At 37.9% G+C, this 25908-nt stretch overlaps 1 protein-coding gene across 2 annotated transcripts in view; it reads left to right on the top strand.

The window, feature by feature from the left end:
* Nucleotides 1–22655, top strand: part of ADAMTS19 (ADAM metallopeptidase with thrombospondin type 1 motif 19) — a 148273-nt gene extending 125618 nt beyond the window's left edge. For both annotated transcript variants that reach the window (XM_031054344.2, XM_031054343.2), the window contains exons 22-23: nucleotides 18062–18239; nucleotides 21410–22655. In XM_031054344.2, the coding sequence (XP_030910204.2) occupies nucleotides 18062–18239; nucleotides 21410–21561 (330 nt within the window). In that variant the 3' untranslated portion in view covers nucleotides 21562–22655. The remainder of the gene's footprint in view (nucleotides 1–18061; nucleotides 18240–21409) is intronic.
* The last annotated feature ends 3253 nt before the right edge of the window (nucleotides 22656–25908 follow it).

Raw genomic sequence — 25908 nt, 5'->3', positions numbered from 1 at the left:
TTCGGTGTGCTGAGGCTATGTTGGGATGCTTAGACAGTTACACTGTGTTCCCAGTGCCCTCTGGAGAAAAGATCTTTATCCTCTGGCTCATATATTTTTCACAAACATCCATGTCATAGATGAATATACAAGGACTTACTTCTTCCTGTTTAAAATTTACTGACATCTTGTTAGTTCTGCTTTCTTCCCACAGTTAAAGCTGTAATGCTGTCACCAAAATTGTACTTTAAACTTCAGAATAAGAAGATGAGGAAATAATTTCATATGAAATTGACAAAATCTGCTGAACGGTTAACATACAGCCTGGCTGTGAATTGTGCAGCTGAGATTTTTCAAGATTTATACCAAAAAATATATACTTTAGTTTCTCTACAGAGACATAAGTTCTATTTAAAATGTAGCTGGATTTTTTTGTCCCTGCTGCTATTCTGTACCATTGCTAGAGTACCTAGCAACACGAAGTCATGGCATACATGTTAATATGTCTGCAATGGGGGAAACAAATGGAAAACTCAGATAAATATTAATCTTCGCTCAGTGTTTGTTTCTAACTGAGCAGTTCAGTGCAGTCTTCTGTATTCACTGTTTTTACTCTTTAGGATTGTTTTTGACATTGACAGAAGGCTGTTCCTTTGAGCAGAGCCAAGTTCACCCAAGCTAATGCCAAGACTTGGCTTGAAGAAATTAGATTACATCTTTCACACATTGAATCAAGAGCTTTAATGTGATTCTTTATTGGCTTTACTGCTCCCCTTGAACTCCTAAGACATAATTTTAAATGAAGCTTAAATAACACTATTACTGAAAAGTAACATTATTAACAATCGTAGTAGTGCTTTAATGGAGTTAATTTGTTTTAGAGGTACAATCACATAGAGATCAAATAATTCTTATGCTCAATGTTTTAACATTAATACCAAAATAAAATAAAATTCGACCAAAATTGCAGCTCCAATAGTCAATAAATACATCAATCTTTTTAAAACCCTGATTAATTTAAAAGTATGCTGTATAAGCTACCCAGTATGCAGCATTAAACTCCATAATAGCTCTTAAGTCAGCAAAGTGGGTCAATATCCTGAACATTGCTGTTCTTAACATCAGTTGGCCTCTGTCTCTGCCTTCATGAAGAAAATTAGTATGACGAGAGAGTAAAGAATTAAGGCTCAAACTGAGCTTCTGAAGCCAGCACCTACCAACATTGCCAATTACATTATCTTTTCCCAGTGAATGCTATCCTTGGAATTCCAAACTTAACAATGCAAAGGTTAGATGCAGGTGAAGAAAGCTCATAGCTACTATAGTGCTGGTTAGGGTGAGGTGTAGCTCAGTCTTACTAGCAGCAGCATCCTTTACTAAGCTGCCCGTTGCCATTCATTTCAAGGCTATGGCAGGATAGAGTCACACTTAAAGGAATTAATTATCTAAAGGTAAACAAGTAGACAGGGGAGAAGTGAAATGAAACGCATATGAACTTCATGTTTGCAAGTCTGCCTGGCTTACTAGAGAAGTTCACATCATTGTAGTAGTCACTCTCCAAAAAAGACTACATGTCAACCACATAGAGTGGATGAAAAACAGGACTAAGGTACTATGCTTCATGTAGGATTTTTTTCATTGTTGTTTTTATTGCTGCTATGTAGAATCTTCAGAACATTGGTGGAATAAATGAAACATGAGAGGTAGGATGAATTTTGGGAAAGGAGAATAAGTTGGAAAGTGAGTTTTTAAAATATTAATTAAAAGCTTAAGTTTGATACAATATTGTACCAGAAACTTTTTGGAAAGATTTGTCAGGGGACAATAGGATAAAAACGCTGTACAACAGAGTAGAATTTAGGAGCAGCCATTTGTAATATGAAGTATAAAGTATGTGTGTAGGAGCCCAGAAAAGATTTGGCTGTGGAAGCTGGAAAGGAAGTGCATTCAGTAGAAACTGAAGAATCAGCAGCAGTAGACTTTCTAAATAGTGTCTATGTATGAGGCCGAAGATACAGAGTAGTCAGATACAACATCTATGATAATGATCCCAATGGATCAGATGTTCACTTTGTATATAGCCTGAAGAAGTGAGAATGGGGAGCAAAGGTTAATCTGTTAATTTTTTTCCAGTAAGTCTGAAAGAACATCTGATGCTACTTTCCAACTTATTTATTTAAGACAGTACATGCAAGTGCCCACTAGAAAACACGTGTCTATTGTTGGAGAAGTCAAGCCTCCAGCTGTTGGGGGGAGACAGAATGAACACAACAGGTCACAGAGAGATGTCCCAGTTGAGGGGTACAAAAAGCAGCTATCAGTGATGAGGACAGTTCCTCTTCTGTCCCAACCAAAGAACACATCAAAATCGACAGATTAAAAGAAAAAAAAAATATTTTTTGCCACCGATTCAACAGCATGGAACTTTCACTCTTTAAACTGTGTTCTTAAATATTTAAACCACCCCTAAATTCCCATAGAAAACTGACTCAACTGCTTGCTGCTCCTCAATTAAAAAAAGTAGAATTTGGTTAATATTAGTGTTACTGACAAGGTAATTAGCCTTGGTTTTACTCTTTGGATTCCCATTCAAAATTATTAGCTTTTTCAGATTCCAGGAACAGAACAGTGCTGGCCATAAGTCAAAATATGACACTATTAGTAGATTTATGGACAAAGAAATTGTGTTATTTTTGTGAAATAATAGAAGTCAAAATAATACTGCCCTCATGTTAATAACTTTTATATTGACTTAATTATACAGTTAGTTTCCAGCAAATGAGATATGTCTTTGTTTCAGAATTAAAGTATGAGTAAGTCATATGAAAGATGTCAGTATAATGAAATGAGAGTGGGGAGGATTTTGTACATTTATAACCAATCTGGTAATATTAACATTATTTGTTTCAGATAAAGGTGGGGATTTTTTAGATCAATGCACTGTAGTATTTTGCCTGGAATAAATGTAATTTCATGTTAGTTTCTAGAAAGACAGAACAAGACCACCCTTAATACTAGGTAAAAACACTAATAAGACTGGAAATTATTTTAAAAATATCCATTTTTTACACACACAGAGTTGCACATAAATGGGAAATTCTGGTATATGTACCACACTTAGATATACTGGCACATCTTTGCTTATCCTAAAGAGGCTTGTAGCAAAAAAAACAGCAAAGTTTTTGTGAATGCCAAACTGGAAAACTGTACTTAAGCAGGTCTGTACAACCACAGTCTGTTGCATGATGTGCAGTATGCTGCAGGGTGCTATCAGAAAGAGTGGTATGGAGAAAGAAGAGATTCACTTACACAGCCTGTCTGAAAGAGAAATGGGTGATATTGATGAATTCAGCAAATTAATTAGTTACCTATTTTCTCAACATAAAAAGGAGATGGAACTGTTGGAACAAGTCCAGAGGAGGGCCACGAGGATGATCAGGGTACTGGAGCACCTCCTATATGAAAGGCTGAGAAAGTTGGGGCTGTTCAGCCTGGAGAGGAGAAGGCTGCATGAAGACGTCAGAGCAGCCTTCTAGTATCTGAAGGGGGGACCTATAAGGATGATGGAGAGGGACTCTTCATCAGGGATTGTAGCAATAAGACAAGGGGTAACGAGTTAAAACTTAAACAGGGGAAGTTTAGATTCGATCTAAGGAAGAAATTCTTTACTGTGAGGGCGGTTGAGGCACTGGAATGGATTGCCCAGGGAAGTTGTGAATGCTCCATCCCTGGCAGTGTTCAAGACCAGGTTGGACGAAGCCTTGCGTGGCACGCTTTAGTGTGAGGTGTCCCTGCCCATGGTAGGGGAGCTGGAACTAGATGATCTTAAGGTCCTTTCCAACCCTAACTATTCTATGATTCTATAAATTATGCTTTCCAACAGTATCTCAGAACTAAATATTGTTAGTATGCAGTCATAGACTTTGAACTTTCGGGCAGCTTTACAACTTCTGTGGGTGCTCCGTCCAGCCATAGCCTCTGTGGTTCTACCTACAGCCTGAAACCATAGCTGTAAGTGAAGAAGTCTGGCTGCTATTTGCCTTAACAGTGTCTGCCACTCCTTAAAATTGACAGGTATGATTGACTCTGTTCTTGCTTACTGGTGTGAGAAACCAGACTTCTCTTTCTAGTGAAGCAGAAATTGCTGTGTTAGTTGGTGTGAATTTTGAAAACTTTTCACTATGCCATGTAGCCCATTTTATCTGAAGTAGAATAGACTGTAGGTATCCATGCTGTACACATGATCTCTATTTTGCTGTTTTCTGTTGTTGACATCTAACTGTCCCTTTACCTTCTGTAATTACCTTCCATACTGGCAGTTTGTCCAGGTGTTTATTGAATTGGCAGATTTGGCAATCTGGCATTGCCCCAAAAAGATAAGTAGCTGTGATAGTTATTTTAGTAGTATTCTGGATTCAGATTCAGGGCATCCACTTTGCTTTTTGATATGACACCTTTCTTTCCAAATTCCTCTTCCTGCAGCCTTAATGAAAAGTGGTAGAGTAGATGTTTGGTCTGAAAATGCTGGTACTGTCTGTTGGCATTAATGCCCCTTTTCAACTCTGATGAACAGAGTCATAATCTAGGTTCCAAAAACTGCATGAAGTGGATTTCCAAAATGCTAATTTTCAACTTTTTTTTTTGTCATTTTAAAGGTAGTCTTTGACTATACACAGTGACATAAAAAATTTGAATTTCTAAGATGGTAACACTATTGTTCAAGCATGGCTTCAGCTCCCAAATATTAAGCTGACATGTTTTCATGAAAAGTGAAATAATGCATAATTTGCAGGTACATAAATAGTGCTTTACCAGTGAAATCTTTATTCTAACACCCTACCACACAACCATTACAATGCAGAACTTTATATCCCAACTAGCAGGATTTGTATCCTAAAGTACTCTTCTGAATGAGGAGGACTAGTAACACGGAGCATCCCTTAATTGTCCTTGTGGCAACACTAATTCTTGCTCAGTCAAGACTGATCTAAAAAGATTATTCTCAACAAAATTTTTTAATACAGAGACTGTACTCATCATCAGAATTCCAGTGTCTCAAGTAGCTATGCCAGATTTATGTGTAAAAAATACCATCACATAACACCACAAGTCCCCCAATACTTTGAAGCAAATACTTTTTTTATCTTTTCAGTGTAGGCTTTTGCTGCATGTTCATTACTCTAATTTCTGTCTTAATGTCTTGCCTTAGCTTAGTGATACACACCAGGCAAATAATTCCATTGGTCTGTTTGTGAAATGCCTAGATTTTTTCTCTGATAACTGAAAAGTCATTCCAAAGCTGTTAGTGTGTTCAGGAAAATGTCCAGTGCTGAAACCTAATCCAATAAACGTTTTTTTGCCTGGTGTATCTCCATCTCCAAGATCATCTCTCTCTCTTTCCAAAATATTTTCCTCAGCATCTCTGATTGTATCATCTGCCAACATGTAACCCATTTAGCTGGTTCACTTGGGTTCTGTTAGAATTTATGTAATCCTTCTGCTCTTATGGGATCTTGTGTGTTGGAAAACTTTTTTTCTTTCATGCATTTTTTTATTGTATCTTTCATGCAGTTAATACAGATAATACTGCTTCAGGCGTTCATTCTTGTGATAAACTTGATCTTCAATGAAGTCCTAATTTTCTCACAAAAGTCTTGGGGGTTTTTGTTATTTTGTTTTAATTTGTGTGATTCCCACTTTTTACTATTTTTAATAGCTTCTAACTGGTTAATGAGCTGAAAATACTTTAAAAATACAATTAATAGCTAATTCTTGGAGACTTTTTTTAAAATAATTGTTTCAAATTAAAGACTTGTGATTTCTGACTGGCAAGACAGAATAACTAGTTAACATTATTCGTTTACATGTTTTAAAGACTTACTGGCAGTGTTCTATTTTTTAAATACTCAGAGAAAGACTTTTTTTTCCACTTTATCTGTGCTGTTTCAGGCTGTGGTTCATAGATCTGCATTTAATCTCCAGAGTTCCCTCATCTAACCTTGCCACAAATACTTCCAATAATGTTGACATCAAACAGAGTTTGCATAAAAGCAATGATCATTCTTTGGGAAGTTTATCACAAGATCACATCAGCTGAGCTCAACATTGTCTGTCTCCAGGCCCTTTGATAGCTCTTTCAGGACAGTCATGCTTTTGGGTGATCTTGTCATTCATAATGGAAGATTTACACTTCAGTTTTCCTACTAATAAGGCAGTTAGAATCATTACCTGGAAATCCATTTTCTTCCACTGAATAATGTATTTAGACATTTTGAATAAATAATTACCTGGTGAAAGTTTTATAGATAGTTATAAGTTTGGGTTTGTTTCTTGGGTTTTTTTTTTTTTACTTAATGTTCTCTGTTTGGCATTTAAGGTTTTTTGTTTCAAAAACAATGACTTATGTGGGATCACATGGGATACACTGATCTCAAAGTGGGGGAAAGGATCTTTGCACAGGAGATAGCAGGGCTCATTCATAGAGCTTTAAACCAGATTTGAAAGGGAAAAGGGATAAAACAAGGCTCATTAGAGATAAGCCTGAGGGGAGCATGTCAGTGTTTGAGGGATGGTGAAGGATGAGGTCCTTCGGCCTGCCATCTCAGTGAAGGCAGAGGATGGAGATCTATATGGCAGCAAAGACATAAGGGTTATTGATGTGTTAGGAACTGTGGAAGCACCTGAGAATGGTCATGTAGGAATTAGGACTTCTTCCTCCCAAAAATGGAAGGATCAATAGCCCAGGTGAAGTTCATCTATACCAATGCATACCATGTAGGTAACAAACAAGAGGAGCTGGAAGACACTGTGTCCAGGAGATTCATGGTGTGTGTGAAGGTAAGTTCCTGACACAGTTGGTGAGTGAGCCAGCTAGGGAAGGCATCCTGCTGGACCTGCTGTTTGTGAACAGAGAAAGACTTGTGGGTGATGTGATTCTGGGGGCTGACTTGGGCATAGCAATCACAAAATCATGGTTTTCACTTCTCAGAGAAGAAAGGAGGGGGTCAGCAGAACTGCAACCTTGGACTTGCAGAGGGCAGACTTTGGCCTCTTCAGGATCCTGTTTGACAGGCTTCCTTAGAAGGCAGTCCTGAAGGGCAAAAGAGTCCAGGAAATCTGGACATTCTTCAAAAACAAGATCTTAAAGACACAGGAGCAGGCTGTCCCCATGTGCTGAAAGACAAGCCAATGAGCTGAGCTGAACAGAGAGATTGAGCTGCAACTCAGGGGAAAAAATTAGAGTTTATGACCTCTGGAAGAAGGAGTAAGCAGTTCAGGAGGACTGCAGGGATGTAAGGTTATTCAGGGAGAAAATGAGAAGAGCCAAAGCCCAACTAGAACTAATCTGGCTACTGCCATGAAAGACAATAAAAATGTTTCTTTAAATATAATAACAACAAAAGGAGGGCTAAGGAGAATCTCCATCTTTTATTGCATGTGGGGGGAAACACAGTAAGAAAGGAGGATGAAAAAGCTTAGGTATTTGATGCCTTCTTTGCCTCAGCCTTTAGTAGTAAGACCAGACATTCTTGGAACAGCCAGGCCCCTGAGCCAGAAGACAGGGACAGGAGGCAGAAATAAACCCCTATAGTCCAAGGGGAAATGGTCAGCAAACCCAATACACCACTTAGACACACACAAGCCTATGAGGCCAAATGAGATTCACCCAAGGGTATAAAGAGAGCTGGTGCAAGTGGAACTGAGTCACTTCCAGTCACTTAGCAGCAGTCCTTGCTAACTAGGGAGCTCCCAGCTGACTGGAGTTAGCAAATGTGATGCCCATGTACAAGGAGCAGAAGGATCCAGGGAGCTACATGCTTATCAGTCTGACCTTGGTGCTGGGGAAGGTTATGGAGCAGGTTATCTTTAGTGCCATCACACACATGTACAGGACAAGCAGGTGATCAGGCCAAGTCAGCACAGGGCACAGGCTTATGAAAGAAAGGTCCTGCTTGACTAACCTGATCTTCTATGACAAGGTAACCCACTTAGTAGATGATGTTGTCTACCTAGACTTTAGTAAAGCTTTTGACCCTCTTTACCGCAGCATTCTCCTGGCTGCTCGTGGCTTCATGTACAGGTGTAAAAAACTGAATGGATGGCCAAGCCCAAAGACTAGTAGTGAATGGAATAAAATCCAGCTGGTAGCCAATTACAAGCTCAGTACTAGCCCAGTTCTGTTTAATATCTTTATCAATTATCCGATTGAGGAAATAAAGGGCACCCTCAGTAAGTCTGCAGATGACACCAAGTTGGGTAGGAGTGTTGACAGGAAGGCTCTGCAGAGGGATCTGTACAGGCTGAATCGATGGGCAGTGGCTAATGGAATGAGGCTCAACAAGGCAAAATGCAGGGTCCTGCACCTGGGCCACAACAAGCCTCTGGCAATGCTACAGGCTTAGGGAAGAGTGACAGGAAAACTGCTCAGTGGAGAAGGACCTAGGAGTGCTGATTGATGGAGCTGAAAATGATCCAGCCTGTGCCCAGTCAGCCAAGAAGGCAAATGGCATCCTGCCCTGTATCAGCAATAGTGTGGCCAGCAGGGTTCATCCCTGCTGTGCTGGGCACTGGGAAGGCTGCACCTCAAATCTTGTGTTCAGTTCTAGGCCCCTTACTACAGGAAGGAGAAAGAGGTAAGATTAAGCTGAAAGAGGGTAAATTTTAATTAGAAGGCTTTAAGCAACCTGATCTAGTGGAATATGTCCATGCCTATGGCAGGGGGATTGGAACTAGATGGTCTATAAGGTCTCTTCCAACCTATGCCATTCTGTGATTCTATGATTTCCCGTTGTCCTGTATCTTGTTACTTGGGAGAAGAGACCGACACTTACCTTACTACAACCTCTTTTCAGGGAGTTGTAGAGAGTGATAAGTTCTCCCAAAAGCCGCCTTTCTTCTATGCTAAACAGCCCTATTTCCCTTAGGCCTTTAGCAGATTTGTTACTGCTCATTGGACATGCTCCAGCTTTTTGACATATGTTTGTTTGATTTCTGGAAGGTAAATGGATAAACTAGTAGAAATTTTCCAGAGGAAGGAAAAGGTGTTCTTGAAGGGATTTCCCCCCTCTCCCCCCCCCCCCCCCCCCCACTCCTATGACGTTATGTCCTTATGGGTTTTTTGAATTATTTTTTCATTAGAAATGCCATAATCCCTTGATTTTGTTTTTGTGCTGATGAACTATGCTTTTTCCTGGAAGGTCTTCTCCAGAACAGCAGGTCAGCATTGTGATACATGCTAACGTTAAATTATTACTGAACTAAGAGTTCATTTTCATCAGTCTAGAATGACATACTCAACTAATTTCATTGGAAAAAATAAAGGTAATTTTGAGGTTGTCAAATCTAACTGCTTCCAGATTCCTGTCTGTTTGATCAATGGAAACATAATGGAATCTCTAATCAGTGGAAAATCATCTGCCAAACTACCATGCAGTGGTATGTCAGATATGAAAATGTGAGATATAATAATCACTAAGCACTAATGGCAGCAATATATACAGTATGACATACAAACTGTTGCCAATATTGAGTTTAATCCACTAAGTGTGAATCCTCTTAGAGAGTTACAAGTTCCATCTGTACAACCAATTTTATCACATGGCTCTAACAAGTAATTTTTTCCTTCACATTTCTTTGCTGACATTGATAGATGGCTTGGCTTCGCAAGCGAAGATTTGGGAAGGGCTTTAACCACGCTTACTACAAGCACAATGACCAAGAGCAAGTGGGATATGCAGTTTTGTTTGGAAAAAAAGGGTGCTTAGTCAATCAGGGATTGTCAGACCAGGACTGTCATCTCCTGAGTAATCTCGAGCTACGCATGTGCTGGTCCACCCCCATGCAAGGTTGGATCTGCAGCTTCCCATGCACTCTGTCACCTACCAGTTCAACCCTCACCTGTCCATACCGACAACTGAGAGCAAGCCCTTCCAGCCTGTGCAGTGGATGTTTAGGTGAGGCGCAGCGTGTGCAGAACTGGCCCCTCTCTTTACACCTCGGGTTTAACTGCCAGGCCTAGCGAGCTAGGATAGTGACAGCAAAGTCCACAGGTTGTAGGTTTTATAAGAGTGTCCTTTTTTTAGATGGAACACCATACAAGGCTAGAGAGCTCCATCAGCCCAGGTTTGAAGATAGGAGTTTTCCTTCTCCTATGAGGAGGGCCTGCCTTCGCTAACGAAGAGTCAGGAAGGGCTTTAGCCCACAGTTTCTGAACAAGATTGTCATTTCCTGGGTCAATCTTGAGTGACCGATGATGCAAGAGCACAACATCAAGCGTCTAGACGGGATTCTGACTTAGAGGCATTCAGTCATAAGCCTGCAGATGGTAGCCTCGAGCCAGTGGCTCCTCAGCCAAGCGCACTCACCAGGGATCTGAATCTGTGGTTCCTTTGCTGACATACTTTGAAAGTAACATACATCCTTAGTGAAACCTTTAGTATCTTCAGAATTGATAAAATATCCATAAAGACATTGAAAACAAGACATAGTTCTGTAAAACTGCTGTTGGGTGGAATTGTTCGTTTCCTTGGCTGGAGGGTAAAGATCCCAAAGAAATGATGGTTGATTTGCCTTCACTTCTTAGAGTATCACAACTGTCACAGATCTGTATTATTTAACATCAACAAAAAACAAACAAAAAGTTGAATATTTGATTTCAGCTTTATCATTATTTCCTTTAGAAACTATGGAGGAGAAACACAGTTGACAGAGCTGGGAAAATAAAAGCTAGGGCTTCACATCATTAAGGAGCATTAAAAGAATTTTATGATTGCCCTATAGATCTATAAATTGTAATGGTCTTTAATTAATTTAGAGTATATCACATTTAAGTTTAAGCAAGGATACCTATTTTGCTGGGCATCTTTACATGAAAAAAAGATGTACCACTGTAGTGGTGAAACTTTTACTCGAGTTTTGGATGAATTGCCTAACTCTTCTATTTTTTTTTTTCGGTTTGGTTTGTTTTTTTTAAAAAATAGAAAAGCCAAGCTTGCCCTGCCATTAAAGAAATTTTCTTTGAGAATCTATTTGTACATAATCAATAAGCCTGAAAATCTCTGCTTTTTACTGTAGAATACTACAGCCATGTAGAATGCTAATGGGTAATTGATCTTTTGATCATTCACCAGCTTATTTTTGCAAAATCCACCCATGTTCTGATGTCAAATACTACATAACAATGTGCTAAGGTCCTAAATAAGAATAAAGAACCGACTGTTTTCAGATGGAGGCATGCTTAAAGTGGCCTTAAAACTTGAATGTATTTTTGTATTAAATCCAGATTCTTAGAAATTATAAATACAAAATTGAAAATCATATGAAATTAAAGTACATCTGGAGCATATAGAGAAACATGGTTTCCTACGTCTATTACAGTACTACAGTTTTTGTCCGTGCTTTGACATAGATAATTAATGGTAGAATGATACCTGCTTCGATCTGGGGGGTTGGCAATTTGAGGCTGTAATACAGTCCATTATTTTTGTGGATCAGTATTCCAGGTTGTCATAAACTGAGTCTTTGCAGCTTAATGCTGAGGTTTTCAGGAACTTTTATCGTAGGCTTTTTTTAGTTGTTTGTTTGTTTTTTTTAATAATACAGTGATAATCAGATTTCTATTTGTAGAGGAAAATATTCATCATAAAGGCTTTTAAGTCAGGATAAAGCTAGTGGCAGAATCCACCAGAAAAAAAAAATGCCTTTACTATTTGCTCTTTTTCTGGTTCAAGAGGGATCCAAATCTGTTCTGTGGGTGCCATTAGAAAACTCTTTAGTCTTGCAAGAAATTTTCCCTTCAAAATTCAAGGGTATTCTACCTGTTCCTTACATAGTCCAGTAAGAAGTAGATGCTGTGTCAGCGTTCCCCTGAGCTTGAGGACGCTCCTGCCCCACCAGTAGTTCTCCAAGCAGGCTTCCTAAATGCGCTTGTAAGTCCACCTGTCCTAACAAAATAAACTAATTTTACTGGGACATCAAGATTTTTAAATCATTATGTGGGACACAGTGTTTCATCAGTTCATCCAAGAAGGAAATTGGGGAACTGAACCTGGGTTTCAAATGCAAAGAGTTTGCTATTTCTGAGCTGAGACCAGTGAGTCTGCTGAGATTGAAGCCTTTCAAACCCCAGTATTGACTCAGAGTAAATGAGTAATGACACTCTCAAGTATAGGTTTTTATATACTGTCCTAGAAAGAAAGTATTTTTTTTGTTTCATTAATAATCATATTTCACCAAATTCTACATGTATTTCCTCAACCAAATTTTACTTGTAAACTTTCAATTGCTTCTTGGTTTGTTACCAAAGGCAGTTTCATATCATCCACCAAACAACTGAATTGTTCTGCATGGGAAGCTAACCAGGATTTCTCCTTTTTTTTAAGAAAAAAAAAAAAGAGAAAACAAAGGTCTAGATTCCTGAGTTAAGGTGATGAGGGTTTCCTTCAAAGGATCCTTATCTCTAGCTCAACTTGTCTAAGGTGAGCTGTGGCTCTGTCTCACTTTAAAGTCTTACGTTTTTTAATAGTTATTCAGTAGCAATTCTGGTAGAAAGAAGAGCTAGAAGGAAAAAGGGGGGAGGGTGAAAGAAATAAGGACAACACAAACTTGTTAAACTTAGGAGACCAACAGCAGAATTTTTTCAGCTAAGTTTAGCACAAGTTCTGAATTTTAAATTTGGCATACTGAGGTGTTGGGTGTGTCAGAAATGAGAGAGGCAGAAACACCTTCCTGGAAATGACGCATGGGAGAACTCGGACTCCATCTTGGGTTTGGATCCATTAGACCCTCTTTTTTTATTACTTATGCTATTCATAAATGCTCTTATTAATAAGAAAAAAAGTGCTGAAATAACTGCAGATTATTTTCTTTATTTAGGTAATCTTTAAGAATATTGCTAAACCCAGTACAAAATCTTCGTTGAAAACAGATGCACCTCTTTATATACTACCTACCTTCAGAAGTAAAACTCATAAAAATACAAGTTGCAGAAAAAAAGATTGCAAGCATGTCAGCAATTATGCATCCTGTTGCTCAATTCTGTTTGCTTGCTATCCTTGTTTCACACTCACTTTATGAAAAGGTTGAAACTGCTTAAATGCTGGAACTGATGAACCTATACATAAATGATTAGGAATGTTTTGCTAATAATTTCCAGTAGGACTCATCACTGAGTTTCGTTACGAGCACATTGCTCTCCACTTTGAACGCTACTTAGACTTGTAAAACCTTTTTATTGAACAATCCCATTCATTCTTGAAAATAAATTGTCCAGGTCATTTCTGTTAATATTGTCACAGATTAGGTTTTTCACTGTGGATTGTATCAGCCTCTGCAGTGATTGCCTATTGTCTTGGCAGAAAGATGCATTTTGACCATTACTGTCTGCCAGTGACAATTTTTCCCTTAATTTAGGAATTCCTACTTCTTATGAAGGCCAGCTGGAAGCAGCTAATGCATTACAACAACTTCCTCAGCTGTTGGCCCTGGGAATACGTATTCTCTCCAAAATATGTATCTTTGGCAGGGAATAGAAAGAAGGAATCTTGGGTAACAGGTGTGCATGCCAAGTATAGGGATTGTTATATTTAACGCCTAGGTTTCTGTACTTGAAATTATGTCTAGAAGAAGTTCAAAAGTAGGACAAATTCAAACAGGGTGGATAGATTTTATTTGAAAGACAGAAAAAAAAATCAAAAAACATAGCTGTTAACTATATTTATCCAGGATTTTTTTGTAATCTTTAACAGGAATGTTTTACATGTCTTGCTGCTTGAATTGTTTTACAGTACCTTTAGGACTGTGTCCAAAATGCAGAGATTAACAGCCTCATAAAAAAACCTCTGGCTGCGTATTAGAACATTTAGTCTAAACCTACAAACACAGTTGTCCTATGGGAATTTTTACTAATCAGCTATATGGCCTGAAAGTATAGGTCATCTGAACAGTCAAGAGTAAAATGTAATTAACCACCAAAAGAAACTATAGTATATGCAAGAATGACATTTGGGAGGTGGAGGGGGTGAGAATAATCATAGAATCATAGAATAGTTTGTGTTGGAAGGGATCTTAAAGGTCACCTGGTTCCAACTCCCTGCCATGGGCAGGGACACCTTCCTCTAGACCATGTTGCTCAAAGCCCCGTCCAACCTAGCCTTGAACACTGCCAGGGGTGGGGCAGCTACAGCTTCTCTGATCTGCTGAGCTGATGCAAGTTGCTACAGATTGCAGTGGGCATTTTCTGTAAATTTTATATATGTAAACTTTATGTATAAAATCATGGAAAATACAAGCCATTTTGACAGATTACTTTATGATTAAATTCACTGCTTAATATGTAAAAATAAAAGTATTTTTTGTTTCCTGTAAGTTGAAAGCTTTGTTATGGTTCTAAACTTGAAAACTCCATAAGTGTACAGCAACTGTGCAGCTTCAGCTACGTACCACAAGTGCTACCTAAAATGTGACAGCTGTACATCCAGTGAGAGGTATTTGCCTCAGGTTGAGTGTTTTCAGTGAAAGAAAACCAAAAGTGAGGCAGCCTTAGGAGACAGTTTTGTAAGAATCTGCTTCAGCTAGAATGTACAGATGCATATGAAGTAAAATGACCATCAAAATGAGGGTTACTCAGAGTTCCATCTGGCTGGTTTGCAGAGTTGAGTGTTTCCTAGTGAAACTGGACCAAGTCCATAGCTCTGCAGAGTGAAAAAGAAAAATATTATGATGCCTTTTATCCTCCAATATTCAGTGACTGCTCTCAGTTATACCAGCAGTTGGCTGATGTGTGTGCAGCAAAAATTCAAGTTTAAGACCACTTCATGAAGACAAAGATATATCTCATGTTTGTTTCTGTAGCTAGCAAATGCACTACTAAATGCCATACCTGAAGTGTCTTTTCCCTATTTCATACTACCTTGAAAGTGAGATAATATAGATGTGCTTTGGTTTTTTTTTCTGTCTTCCAATCAATAGCATTCTCAATTCTGAAGTCAGACACTGCTGATGATGATGATGATGTGTCAGCAGGAAAGAACACAGCTTGACTGTCAGATTCCTGGTTGATTTTAAAAGACTAGTGGTTTGCAAAAACCTCTTCATTTGTGAACTGATAAGGCTGGCTTTGAAAATTTTTATTGTAAATCACAGTGTGGTAGCCCTGCCTTTTCACTGTTTTCCCCAAACATCTTACAAGACTTAATAAATGTTCTCAATTTTCTAAAATTAGAATAAATACAAAGTTAAAAATTAGTACATTTCTGTAAAAAAAAGTATGAAACAGGAGGTGAATTTATTTATTCCCTGCCTTGACACATATTTGCTATATGAGCTAAGGCATTTTATTTTGTCATCATTTGGTGTCATTTTCTTCATCTGAAGTTGAGATGTTAATAAGTAGATCATGCAAGACTAATACTAATTGTTCGTAAGATGTATACATCGTGGAATAGAAAACTATATTGTAATGCTTCATAGTGCTCTTTGAAATATCTCAGAAAGGACAGTAGCAGCTCAGTCATTCAAGGAATGTTAATTCACCAATTACAATTTTAATACCAAAATCTTGCCAAATTCTGCATAGAAACTCAGGGCCTCATCACTGATTAGCTGAGAGACAGTCTGTTTGTTTCATATTGTCTCAGTTGCAGTCATGAGAAGCTTTTGGAGCACAGCTTATGTAATAGAAGATGTGCCTGTTAGTATAGTGTTCTCCACGAAGGCATCTGCAAGCATGAATTGTTATGCATTATGAATTAGCAGATAAACCATTGGAGCCTGTTTTGTCAGCAGAGATCTAGCGTTTTTAAATCCCATTTTCCCCTCCTGTACTCCCAGTGGTGAGGTCACACCTATTTATGTTAGGATAACCAAAGGTTAAGGATACATAAATTGTTTTCAGAAAATCTCGTGTACCAGATCCACTTGCCTGTCCTCTTTTTCTCTGTAACTGATAAAATATACATACATACTCCAAGCTCACACATGCTCTGACTTTGGTTAATAAACATGCAAGATTTTTACTGAATGAAAAAAAAAACCCAAACAATACTTTGTACAAAATCACTCTAAGTGAAGATCATTATGATAATCTTTAAAGGTTATCTTTGCCTTACTACTTTAAATGTATTATCTTCAGCATATTACTTTCATGTTTCCTTCATTCTCAGGTGTTGGATTTTTTAGGTTGGTTTATTGGGGTTTTTTTTTGTTCTTTTTTGGTTTGGGGGGGGAGGTTATTTATTTATTTTTCTATTCCATTGTCTCACTTGCTATTACATTAAAATACTCCAAAGAGAAACCTCTCTGAAATTATGGAGAGAGGAACCCAAGAAGTGGCTGGAATTTTGGCAAGATTATAATTGATGTTCTGGCTGCTACTTGTCATTAAATTTGAGTATACATATCTGTGATTATGCATATTTACCATTTGCATAATCTTGGTCATTATAGGAAGTCAGATTATTTTTAACTGTACCAGGAAAAGGCAGACAATTCAGAAAAAGAAATTCCGTTCAGAGGCTTTTTCTCATGCCATTTAAAAGCAGTATACTAAATTCAAATTTGATGACAGACATCTACTGTGAAATGACTTCAGCTGGATTCCCTCCTGTAAACAGCATATTTATTCATATGTTAAGCTGTGGTTGCTGTTGAATACAGAATTATGTATTCATAATTAAATATCTTCACATCCTGTGGCTCATGCAGGCTGTATCTGATTAACTTTGCAAGAAATTATAGCTCTTTCTTGACTTCATGGAGTTATTACTGATATACATCACTGAGAACAGAAGCAAAATCAAGTCTACTTGTTGTCTGTGTAGAATGCCAGTGTTTGATTTCATGTGGTTACAAGTTGAACTATGCTTTGGGCCTTATTCAGTCCCTTGTGAAAACACCCTTCAAGTGTATATCCTAGTGTCTTACACCTTCACTGGAGTGTCATTAGTCCAGAACACATAAGTCTCACTTTTTTTGATGTATATATTTGGGTACAGGCCATCTATTTACCATTTGGCATGTGTCCATGTAAATATCACTCAAAAGCACAAAATTAAACAAAGCTAAAGGGTAAAAACCCCTTTAGTTTTTTCTACACTCAAAATTTATTCTTTCTTTGCAGAAAACTATGCTTTTCCATCTCCACCTTGGGACATAATGGTTAGCAAACCTCTTTTGTTATAGCATCCCCTCCTTGTTTTTCTCATTCATTGCAAGCAATTTATTACTGTTTGAAGATGTCCCCTGTAGTAAATTTCTCCAAAACTTAATGAAATTTGTGAGTACTTGAGTCAAAATCATTAGCAGTTAGCAGTTTGTAGTTAAAGAAATAGAACATATATCAATGGACAAAAAAAGTAATTCAGGTCCTGTGAAATTTTGATCACAAAAGAACAGTGAAGGACAGTGATCACAAAATACAGTATGTATTTTGTTTGTTTGGAATAGGTTTTGTATGCATCTGTACAGCACTGTCCAAGTTTTCATTTTATATATTAAGTTTCTGTGATTGAATTTGAATGTTACCTCCGTTACAGCACTCAGCTGATACATTTTCTCATCTCATTCTCTGTGCAAAGGCCGGTCAGTTTGTGTCACGTGTGTTTCATTTGTAGGATACACATGAAAACATGAAGATGTGACATGAAGACAGGAGGCATACACTGTTCAGTAGAAAGAGCACTTCTGCACTGGCAGGAGTAATGGCTTAATTAAAAATGCTTCTCTCCACCAGTGTCACGGAGCATTTTATTTTTTTCAGTCTCTTTCACCTCTAATAGTAAATTAGGATATGGATATAAGAGAACAGGCCCTGCTGCTTTCAGGCACATTGCTTTGTTTTGATTTCATCATAGGCTCCACAGAATGGACTTTTATAACGAAGGATGCTGAATCAGGCCTTCAGTTAATATTTCCAAATTATTTGTGCTTTTTTAATTGATTTTCATTTAGGTAACAGAATGGAAGCATAAATCTTGGAAAGCTGACAACAGAGGGAGCAGCCGTTAATTTCATCTGGTCTGGCATTTTACCTTTATGTTTAGAGGCAATAACTTTCCAATTAATGTATGTCTTCTGTGTGTTCCAGTGCTCCATTACCTGTGGCAAAGGGATGCAGTCTCGAGTCATCCAGTGTATGCACAAGATCACAGGAAAGCATGGCAATGAATGTTTTTCCTCAGAAAAGCCTGCAGCCTACAGGCCCTGTCATCTCCACCCCTGCAATGAGAAAATTAATGTTAACACAATAACATCACCCAGGTTAGGTAAGCAGCCAAAATGATTCATTCCCTCTGGAAATCTGTTTTTAGTTCTTTCTCTCCACAGAGTAAAGATTATCCTAGTTTAGAAACAGAGGGCTAGGACTCAGGAGATGTAAATTCTATGCAGAAACTTGTCTCTCTGCTTCAGTTTTCCAGCGTGTACATCAGAGACTGTACCTCAAAATGATGAAGGGTTTTGTTATCCAAGGAAGAACCATGTTATGGATAAAAACACTATAAATGAAAATATGCTTATATTAGAGAGATTATAAACATTATATATGTTTGTGTATATATATGATTTAAATTTTATATAATTTATACATATTTTATATAGAATGTATATATTATATACATCAGAAATTATACAAGATGTTATAAGCATATTATATTTGGTTTTATAGATATATTTTTCCACTTGCTTTTATCAAACCCGTCTAAAGTAAGAAATTATTTTGTTTTCTCTTTTAAGCCTGGCAGACTACGCTCTCATGATATTTGTAAGATCAAAGAGGCCATTATTTGTTCCTTAAATAAGAATAGCTCTTTCCACTTGTCTTTAGTTCAAATGCCTTCAGTCTACGCCTGATGGATCAGAATGTGTAAAGGAAAATTAGTAACGTGAAGACATTTGCTGTTCTGAAGGAACTCAGGTTGCTGTCAGTTTTAAAGAAGTTATATTACTGCATGACTACAGAACTGTTAATTCTGTTGTTACTTCCTAGTGGGTTGTTGATGATGGTCTTACTATTAGCTCCACACACTGCTCATCTGCTCCTTAGGCATGACTTAGGGAATATTCAAAGGTTTGCTGTAAGACAACATGCCCTTTCCAGTTGATTTTCCAGAGCCCTTTTTAAGAGAAACCCTCCTGTCAAATAGAGTACTCCTGCAAGGAAAGCAAGTCTTACATTTCAGGCGGCGTTGTAATACTTCTTTAAAGTTAAGTCAGTGAACCCCATTTTCTTTGAATTTTTTAACCTTTAAACATTTCTGTGCAGTAGTTACTGTTTCATCTTGTTGGATGAGATCACAGCTGTTGCTTATGGCCCTCTCCTTTGCTATTTCACTATTGGTTTTAGGTCACCCTTTGTAATTTATCTTTCTTAGTTCAACCAATCTCTTAGAATCAAAAGGTTATTGCTCTATCACTGATGCTTTCTCTATGGTGAGCTATAAGCATCTTTGTGTTACAGACTAAAGAGAATTACAGGGTTTCACAGAAAAAAATACAACTTCAGATTCATTAAAATTTGACATAATGTGAAGTGGACAAAAAAAAAAGATTTGGCTATGGTGCCCTCATAGAATGGATTATGAAGCATTGATGTCAGTAATCTGCAGGTCAACCTCATCCAGCAGGAGTCAGATTCCAATCCAGTAGAAACATTAACATCTCCAAAATACATAGTGCAGTGCTTCTCTTGAATATGATTATTTTGGCCTCCAGTTACATTACTGTTATGCAGAATAGATCCTCTGGATTGGGGCATAGAGCTAACGAAAACTGATGTGGATTACTCCATCTCTACTCTTTCATAAGTACACTCAGTTTTTTCTCTTTCCCTTCTATTAAAAAAAGGAGAGTAACTTAGATCTTCTGTGAGATTAACCTTTTTTCAGTTAAGTATTTGTGATGATTTTTTGATGATGTCTGTTTCTTATGTTCTCCCATGTTAATTCCATGTATGCACTACAGTTTAAATAACAGAATGTGCAAAATACCCGCATTTGGTACCAGGGTCCTTCTATAATAACTACTGTAAGAGGCTTTTGTAAGCAAAACAGGTGGATAATGAACGATGACTTCACGAGAAGACAACACAATGAAAATATGCCTATTTTGTACAACAGGCATACAACAGAAGTCAGGCTTCTGAATCTGAATGTTTATCACTGCTAGAGAGAACTGAATAGTTATAACAACCATGGGAGGAGGTACGTTAAACCAAGTAGTGGCTTTTCAGATTAGTGTGATATCCTTGTCATTTTAGATGTTTTCTGAAGAACAGTTCAGTAGCCAGGATACCCAGTTAGAAAGCAGCAACAGACTACTCACAGAGCAGCCTGAATAACTGGGTGAAGACATGAAAGGTCTGAAAGTAAGGATTAATAGCCTGGCTTTGACATGGAGGTGGAAAGATCCATCAGAGTGATTAAAAATAGAATGATACAACCAGATTGCTGATGTAGCATAAGACAATAAAAAAACACCCAACAACATTCTGAATGTATTTTGAGAGAACAGAAAAAGGTAAGGAATTCACAGCGTTTGTGCATTTAGGCCTGGACAAGGATATTTGCCATCATATCAACTGGTAATTGACTCCACACTAAGTTTTGTTTTTGTAGATAATATGGATTTGTGTTAGAAATGTACAGTGGGACTTGCTGTCTTCAAACCTTGTAAAAGTGCCTCATATTGTGGCATCTGTAGTGTTCAAAGTAGCTAGACAATATGTTTCTGGTCCTTTGATCAAAAAAAGCCAGACAAAACTAAAGGTTTGGTAAATTATTTCACTTACAAAGAAAGATGATGTAAGACATCGTGTAGTTTTGTTCAGTGTCCATCTATGACAACATGACACAAGGACTTGATTTCTTGAGCTGATCAGAAAACCAACAGCAATCTCCATGCCTTAATTCCTACATTTCCCTACCTGCCTCTGATTAAAAAGGAAACATCCCCCTTGTAGGAGTCATTGAGAACCCCATTTTGGTATTGTACAGGCTGAGGATTCCTATTTTTCCAGTGGCAACTTCTGTCTCAGGCTAAGGGCAGTTTCAGTTGGAGATACCGCTTCATTTTGTTGGACCTGGCTCTGCAGCTCCCGTGTAGCGCTGGTCTCAATCCCTACCTGCCTCTGTATAGGGCAGAAGGATGGACTTCATCCTCTCAAGAGGAGACAGCTGCATGACATTAAACCAATTAGCTTCAATGTAACTACATCCAATTTAGAAATTAAGCTGGCTTTAAAAAAATTGAATGTTGAAAATATTTACAGCCAGAGTCATTTTTTTTTTTGTCTTTCTTTTGTGGAATATCTATATCTGTTCTCCTTTCCATTTCCCAGGTTCACTTCTGGTGACCTTGTCACGTTTGCTACCTGATTCTTCGCTGATAAATGTACCTGTAATGTGTATTTTACTTTGCTGTTATTGTTCTTTCACAGCTGCTTTAACGTTCAAATGCCTGGGAGACCAGTGGCCTGTGTACTGCAGGGTGATAAGAGAGAAGAACCTCTGTCAAGACATGAGGTGGTATCAGCGGTGCTGTGAGACATGCAGGGACTTTTATGCGCAAAAAATGCAACAAAAGAGTTGACCTCTGTCAGGCTGGCTGGCTCTCAGCTCTTTGCAATCTTATTATTTATAAACACACACGTACACACACCCATGCTTTTTCAGACCAAATATTATCAGATTACATATAATTTAATCAAATTAATTTATTTTTGCCTGCCAGACATCCTTAATTGTTTTGGTTAGACAGCAAACTTGTTTTAACCTCTGACATTTTTGTACTTAATTTTTATATGAACAATTTTGGATACATTTATCAGAATTTTTAAAAAATAGTAACTAGTATTTTAAATGTTTATTTTCAGTAGGGTCGTCTCTCTGTTGCCAAAACAAAGTCATGTTATCTTGAATTTTTATTTTAATTTAGCTGAATAGTTTTGTTGTATATGGAAATAAAGCCCTTTTTAATTTTATTCTATTTTTGGCATTCAGAGTCAGAATGATCTTGTGTATTTTGCAACAGATGTTGAGGTGAGTAAGCTAACATTATTGAACAGGTTATTACAGAATGTATTGTGAAATCATTTCATTTGATTTAGAAACATTGAAGGGGATAATCTACTGTAATTTATAGCATATTATAAACAAGAAAGTTAAAATTGCTAAGTGGAGATTTTGATCATTCTCATGGACACATACTTGAACACAAGTATTGAATCAATGAAACACTGTAGAGATTTACACTGAATCACTGTTGCACTGTTTGAGGTAGTGTAGAAGAATGCAATCCTAGAACCTGTATCATCCTATGAATCCACATCTGTACTGTTCTTAACATGTCACTTGATTTAAACATTTGGGAGAAAAAAAAACAAACCAACCCCATGCCCCTCTATACCTTTATGTGTCCTTCTGCAGATTTACAAATCGAAGAGTCCCTCCTCCTGCCACTTCTAGGAATTAATCTGTTAAACATTTTCAGTTCTCTGTTGACAATTTAGAAAATAGCTTTGTAATACTACTTTAGTTTTATCTTTGTTTTATGAAAAAGTCTTTATAAAAATGAAATGTTTTACAGTTTTGTGAAACGTTATGAAACAGCTAAAATTTTCCTTATGAGAAAATATTGTACATGATTCACATGATTTTTACATTTTCAATAAAAAGTAAAGCGTCTTTTGTTGCTTGCATTTCTCTTCTTTTGAGCATCTGTGTCTGGGAGCCCAGTACTTCAAGCTCTGCATTGCAGCAAGTATAGCTACTGTAGGCCCTACAAGAAGTGCCTTCTACCTCCTGATGTAAGCACCCTTCTGTAGCTGCAGATGGATATGCCAGTGTGAGTTTTGACAGATGAAATGTTGTGTATAACGGCAATATTCAGTGGGGGAGAAGTTACTTCTCTCAGGTGAGTTCTATAACCTCAAGCAAGAGGAGAGGGGTAGGTCCTCTGACTCCATTTTGTCATGCAAGCCTTTAGGAACACTGAAAATATGTGGGTGATGAAATCCTGAAGGTCAGACAGCCAGAGAATGAGTCTGAAAGGCATCACATTTTCTCCACAAAGCAAAAATGGAATGCATCTTTATTTGAGTGATTGTTCCTTTTAATTCTTTACGAAGAGCCTACTATCTAGATGTGATATAGGTATCTACACAATTTAATAAATTGAGGTCCCCAGTAAAGACTACAGTCCTGTCCAGGAACAATACCTAGCTGCAGTCTTAAATCCCATTCAAATCAATGTATGTGCTTTCAAATAGTTCTACTGTGAAAATGTTTGGTTTGGCATCTTATTGCTGTGTATCCAAAAACTGCAACTTTAATGATGTGCTAATATATAATTTTAAATTAAGTATCTCTTGTTTTTGAAAAGGAAAGAAGGAAAGAAAAATAACATTGAGGTCATGGAATGTGCTATTTTGTATAACTAAAAAGTTTCAATGCACAGAAAATTCAGTTGCTCTGAGGCATAACTCCTCAATGTCACAGACACATGTTTGAAAGTGTAATAGAATTATTCTAGTTGGCAGGCAAAAAAAACAACAATTATTTTAAATTTTCTTCATACATATTAGTACCCAGTCCTGGTAATACTGCTCTCACATAAATCACAAGTAAAAATCAAGCAAAAACATGTCTCCAAACTAGGGCCAGAGGACAGTCTTATCAGCCAGTGATACCATCTGCACAATTCTGAATGCTTACACTGTTGTTTCTGAATATTCTACTAGCAAGAACAAGTGATTTATCTCAAAATGGAAAGTACATTTTAGTTCTTCCTGTATCTGTTGAATACTGAAAAGAGTAGCTTGTGCTGAAATCATCCTTCCATCACCCTTATACGGCATCATAAAGAAGACTTTTGGATGGGAGCCAGGGACAGAAATTGCACAGTAAAATTACCTTCTTTTCAAATGTAATGAGTGGAATCAGGAGGTTATAATGCTGATAGCTCTGGCTCCGATTCCTTCAGCATTTGTAGTACAAAACTATTAATTTAATGTGTGTGAATCGTTCTGCAGCAGTTTTGTGTCCACATAGCTTTTTTGGAGCACCTCCCGTATGAAGACAGGCTGAGAAAGTTGGGGCTGTTCGGCCTGGAGAAGAAAAGGCTGCGTGAAGACCTCATAGCAGCCTTCCAGTATCTGAAAGGGGCCTATAAGGATGCTGGGGAGGGACTCTTCATTAGGGATGTAGTGATAGGACAAGGAGTAATGGGTTAAAACTGAAGCAGGGGAAGTTCAGACTTGATATAAGGAAGAAATTCTTTCCTGTGAGGGTGGTGAGGCACTGGAATGGGTTGCCCAGGGAAGCTGTGAATGCTCCATCCATGGCAGTGTTCAAGGTCAGGCTTGAAGAGGCTTTGAGCAGCCTGGTCTAGTGGAAGGTGTCCCTGCCTATGACAGGAGGTTGGAACTGGATGAGCTTTAAGGTCCCTTCCATGGTCCCAAACCATTCTATGACTCTGATTCTGAGGATATGTCCAGCCTCTGGCATGCTGCAGGGTGTGCATGCACATGCCTGCTCTGCCACAGCCCAGGGAGACAGCAGACAGCCTTTCCAGCTGTGTTCAGCAGTAGCCTTTGCACTCATAGCCATTCCTACTGGAGTTTACTCACTTTCTGGATTTGATCTTTCTTTTCAGCAACAATCCCTTTGCATTAATACATTTCCCTTCCAGCCTGATGTATATGTAAAAATTTCAACCCACAAATGTCAAATCAGTCAAGGTCAGCTGACAAGAAAAGTGAAATTCACTCCAGCTCTGCAGGTCTAAAATAGACCTCTCTGCTAATTAAATCCCACTTAGACTTTATTTCCTTTTTTTTATTAAATGGTTGCCTGTGGTCTGTGCTAGGCTCATGTGCAATGGGATTACTCCTTCACACATACACATTGGCAATCTACGGCAGTGACCAAAAGTTACAATAGTTACCACTTCTCATATCCTTCTTAAAGAAAAGTAATACTTAAGTTTTAATTGCATTGTCATTTAATCTAGAGGGGATTTTCTGCTTTGCTCTGCAGGGTGTGGTTTAGGATTGGGTTGTTTGGTGGGGTTTTTCATTCAGTTTTCATTGTGACAGAAAACTAGCCATTTGCTTCATCTAAAAATATATTAAAGAAAGTTTGCCTGAATAAGGAGACCAAGGGAAACCCTAAAGCCTAGCAGGTCAATTGTAAACAGAAAATTAAAAGCACTCAGAAATAATTTGAAAAGCTCTGTAGAGAAACCATTAGTAAAAAATAGTAAAATAAGAACCAGGAAGCCAGCCCAGCAAAGTGTTGGCCTTTGCAGCTGAAACATTGAAGGGGTTCTTGCATGTTGTACATTCCTTGTAGCAGAGATATCAGAGAAACTGAATTGAGTTGAAGGAAATTTAGAAGAATATGAGACAACATAGGAATGTTAGATGCCAACAGGTATCTAGGGTGGCAGTCATGTGAGATTCCTGGAAGTATGCAATTAGGAAATGGCAGTACTGCTTCACATCGTGCATAAGCTGTTTTCAAAGAGCTACGCTGCCAGGGGACTGGCATCCCTTAAACTACAGACTGGGGAGTCTTGAATTCTTTTTCTGGTGCCAAAATAGCTGATAAAAATGTCCCTGAGCATCTGGATATGTATGGACTGTGGGAGAGAGTTAGCATGGCCTCAGCTGTGTCCTGAGCAAACTGGATCTAGTGGACACATAAATCATCAACAAGGTTCCACATTACAGGATATTCAAGAAACTACATTCACACAGGGACGCAGGAGCAATCTTTGTGGCTTAAAACTGATTAAAGGATTGGAAACAAAATGGTCATCTTCCAGGATGGTGAGTAATCAGCAGTATGGTTCCCCAAGGTGTAATGCTGGGTTTAGTTTACAACATTTTCATCAATGGCTTGAGGGATACAGTAAAAACTGAGATCACCACTGCAC

Source organism: Melopsittacus undulatus, chromosome Z (genome assembly GCF_012275295.1).
Source record: "Melopsittacus undulatus isolate bMelUnd1 chromosome Z, bMelUnd1.mat.Z, whole genome shotgun sequence".
NCBI lineage: Eukaryota > Metazoa > Chordata > Aves > Psittaciformes > Psittaculidae > Melopsittacus > Melopsittacus undulatus.
The sequence above is the reverse complement of the archived record's forward strand: the minus strand, read 5'-3'. Positions and strand labels throughout refer to the sequence as shown.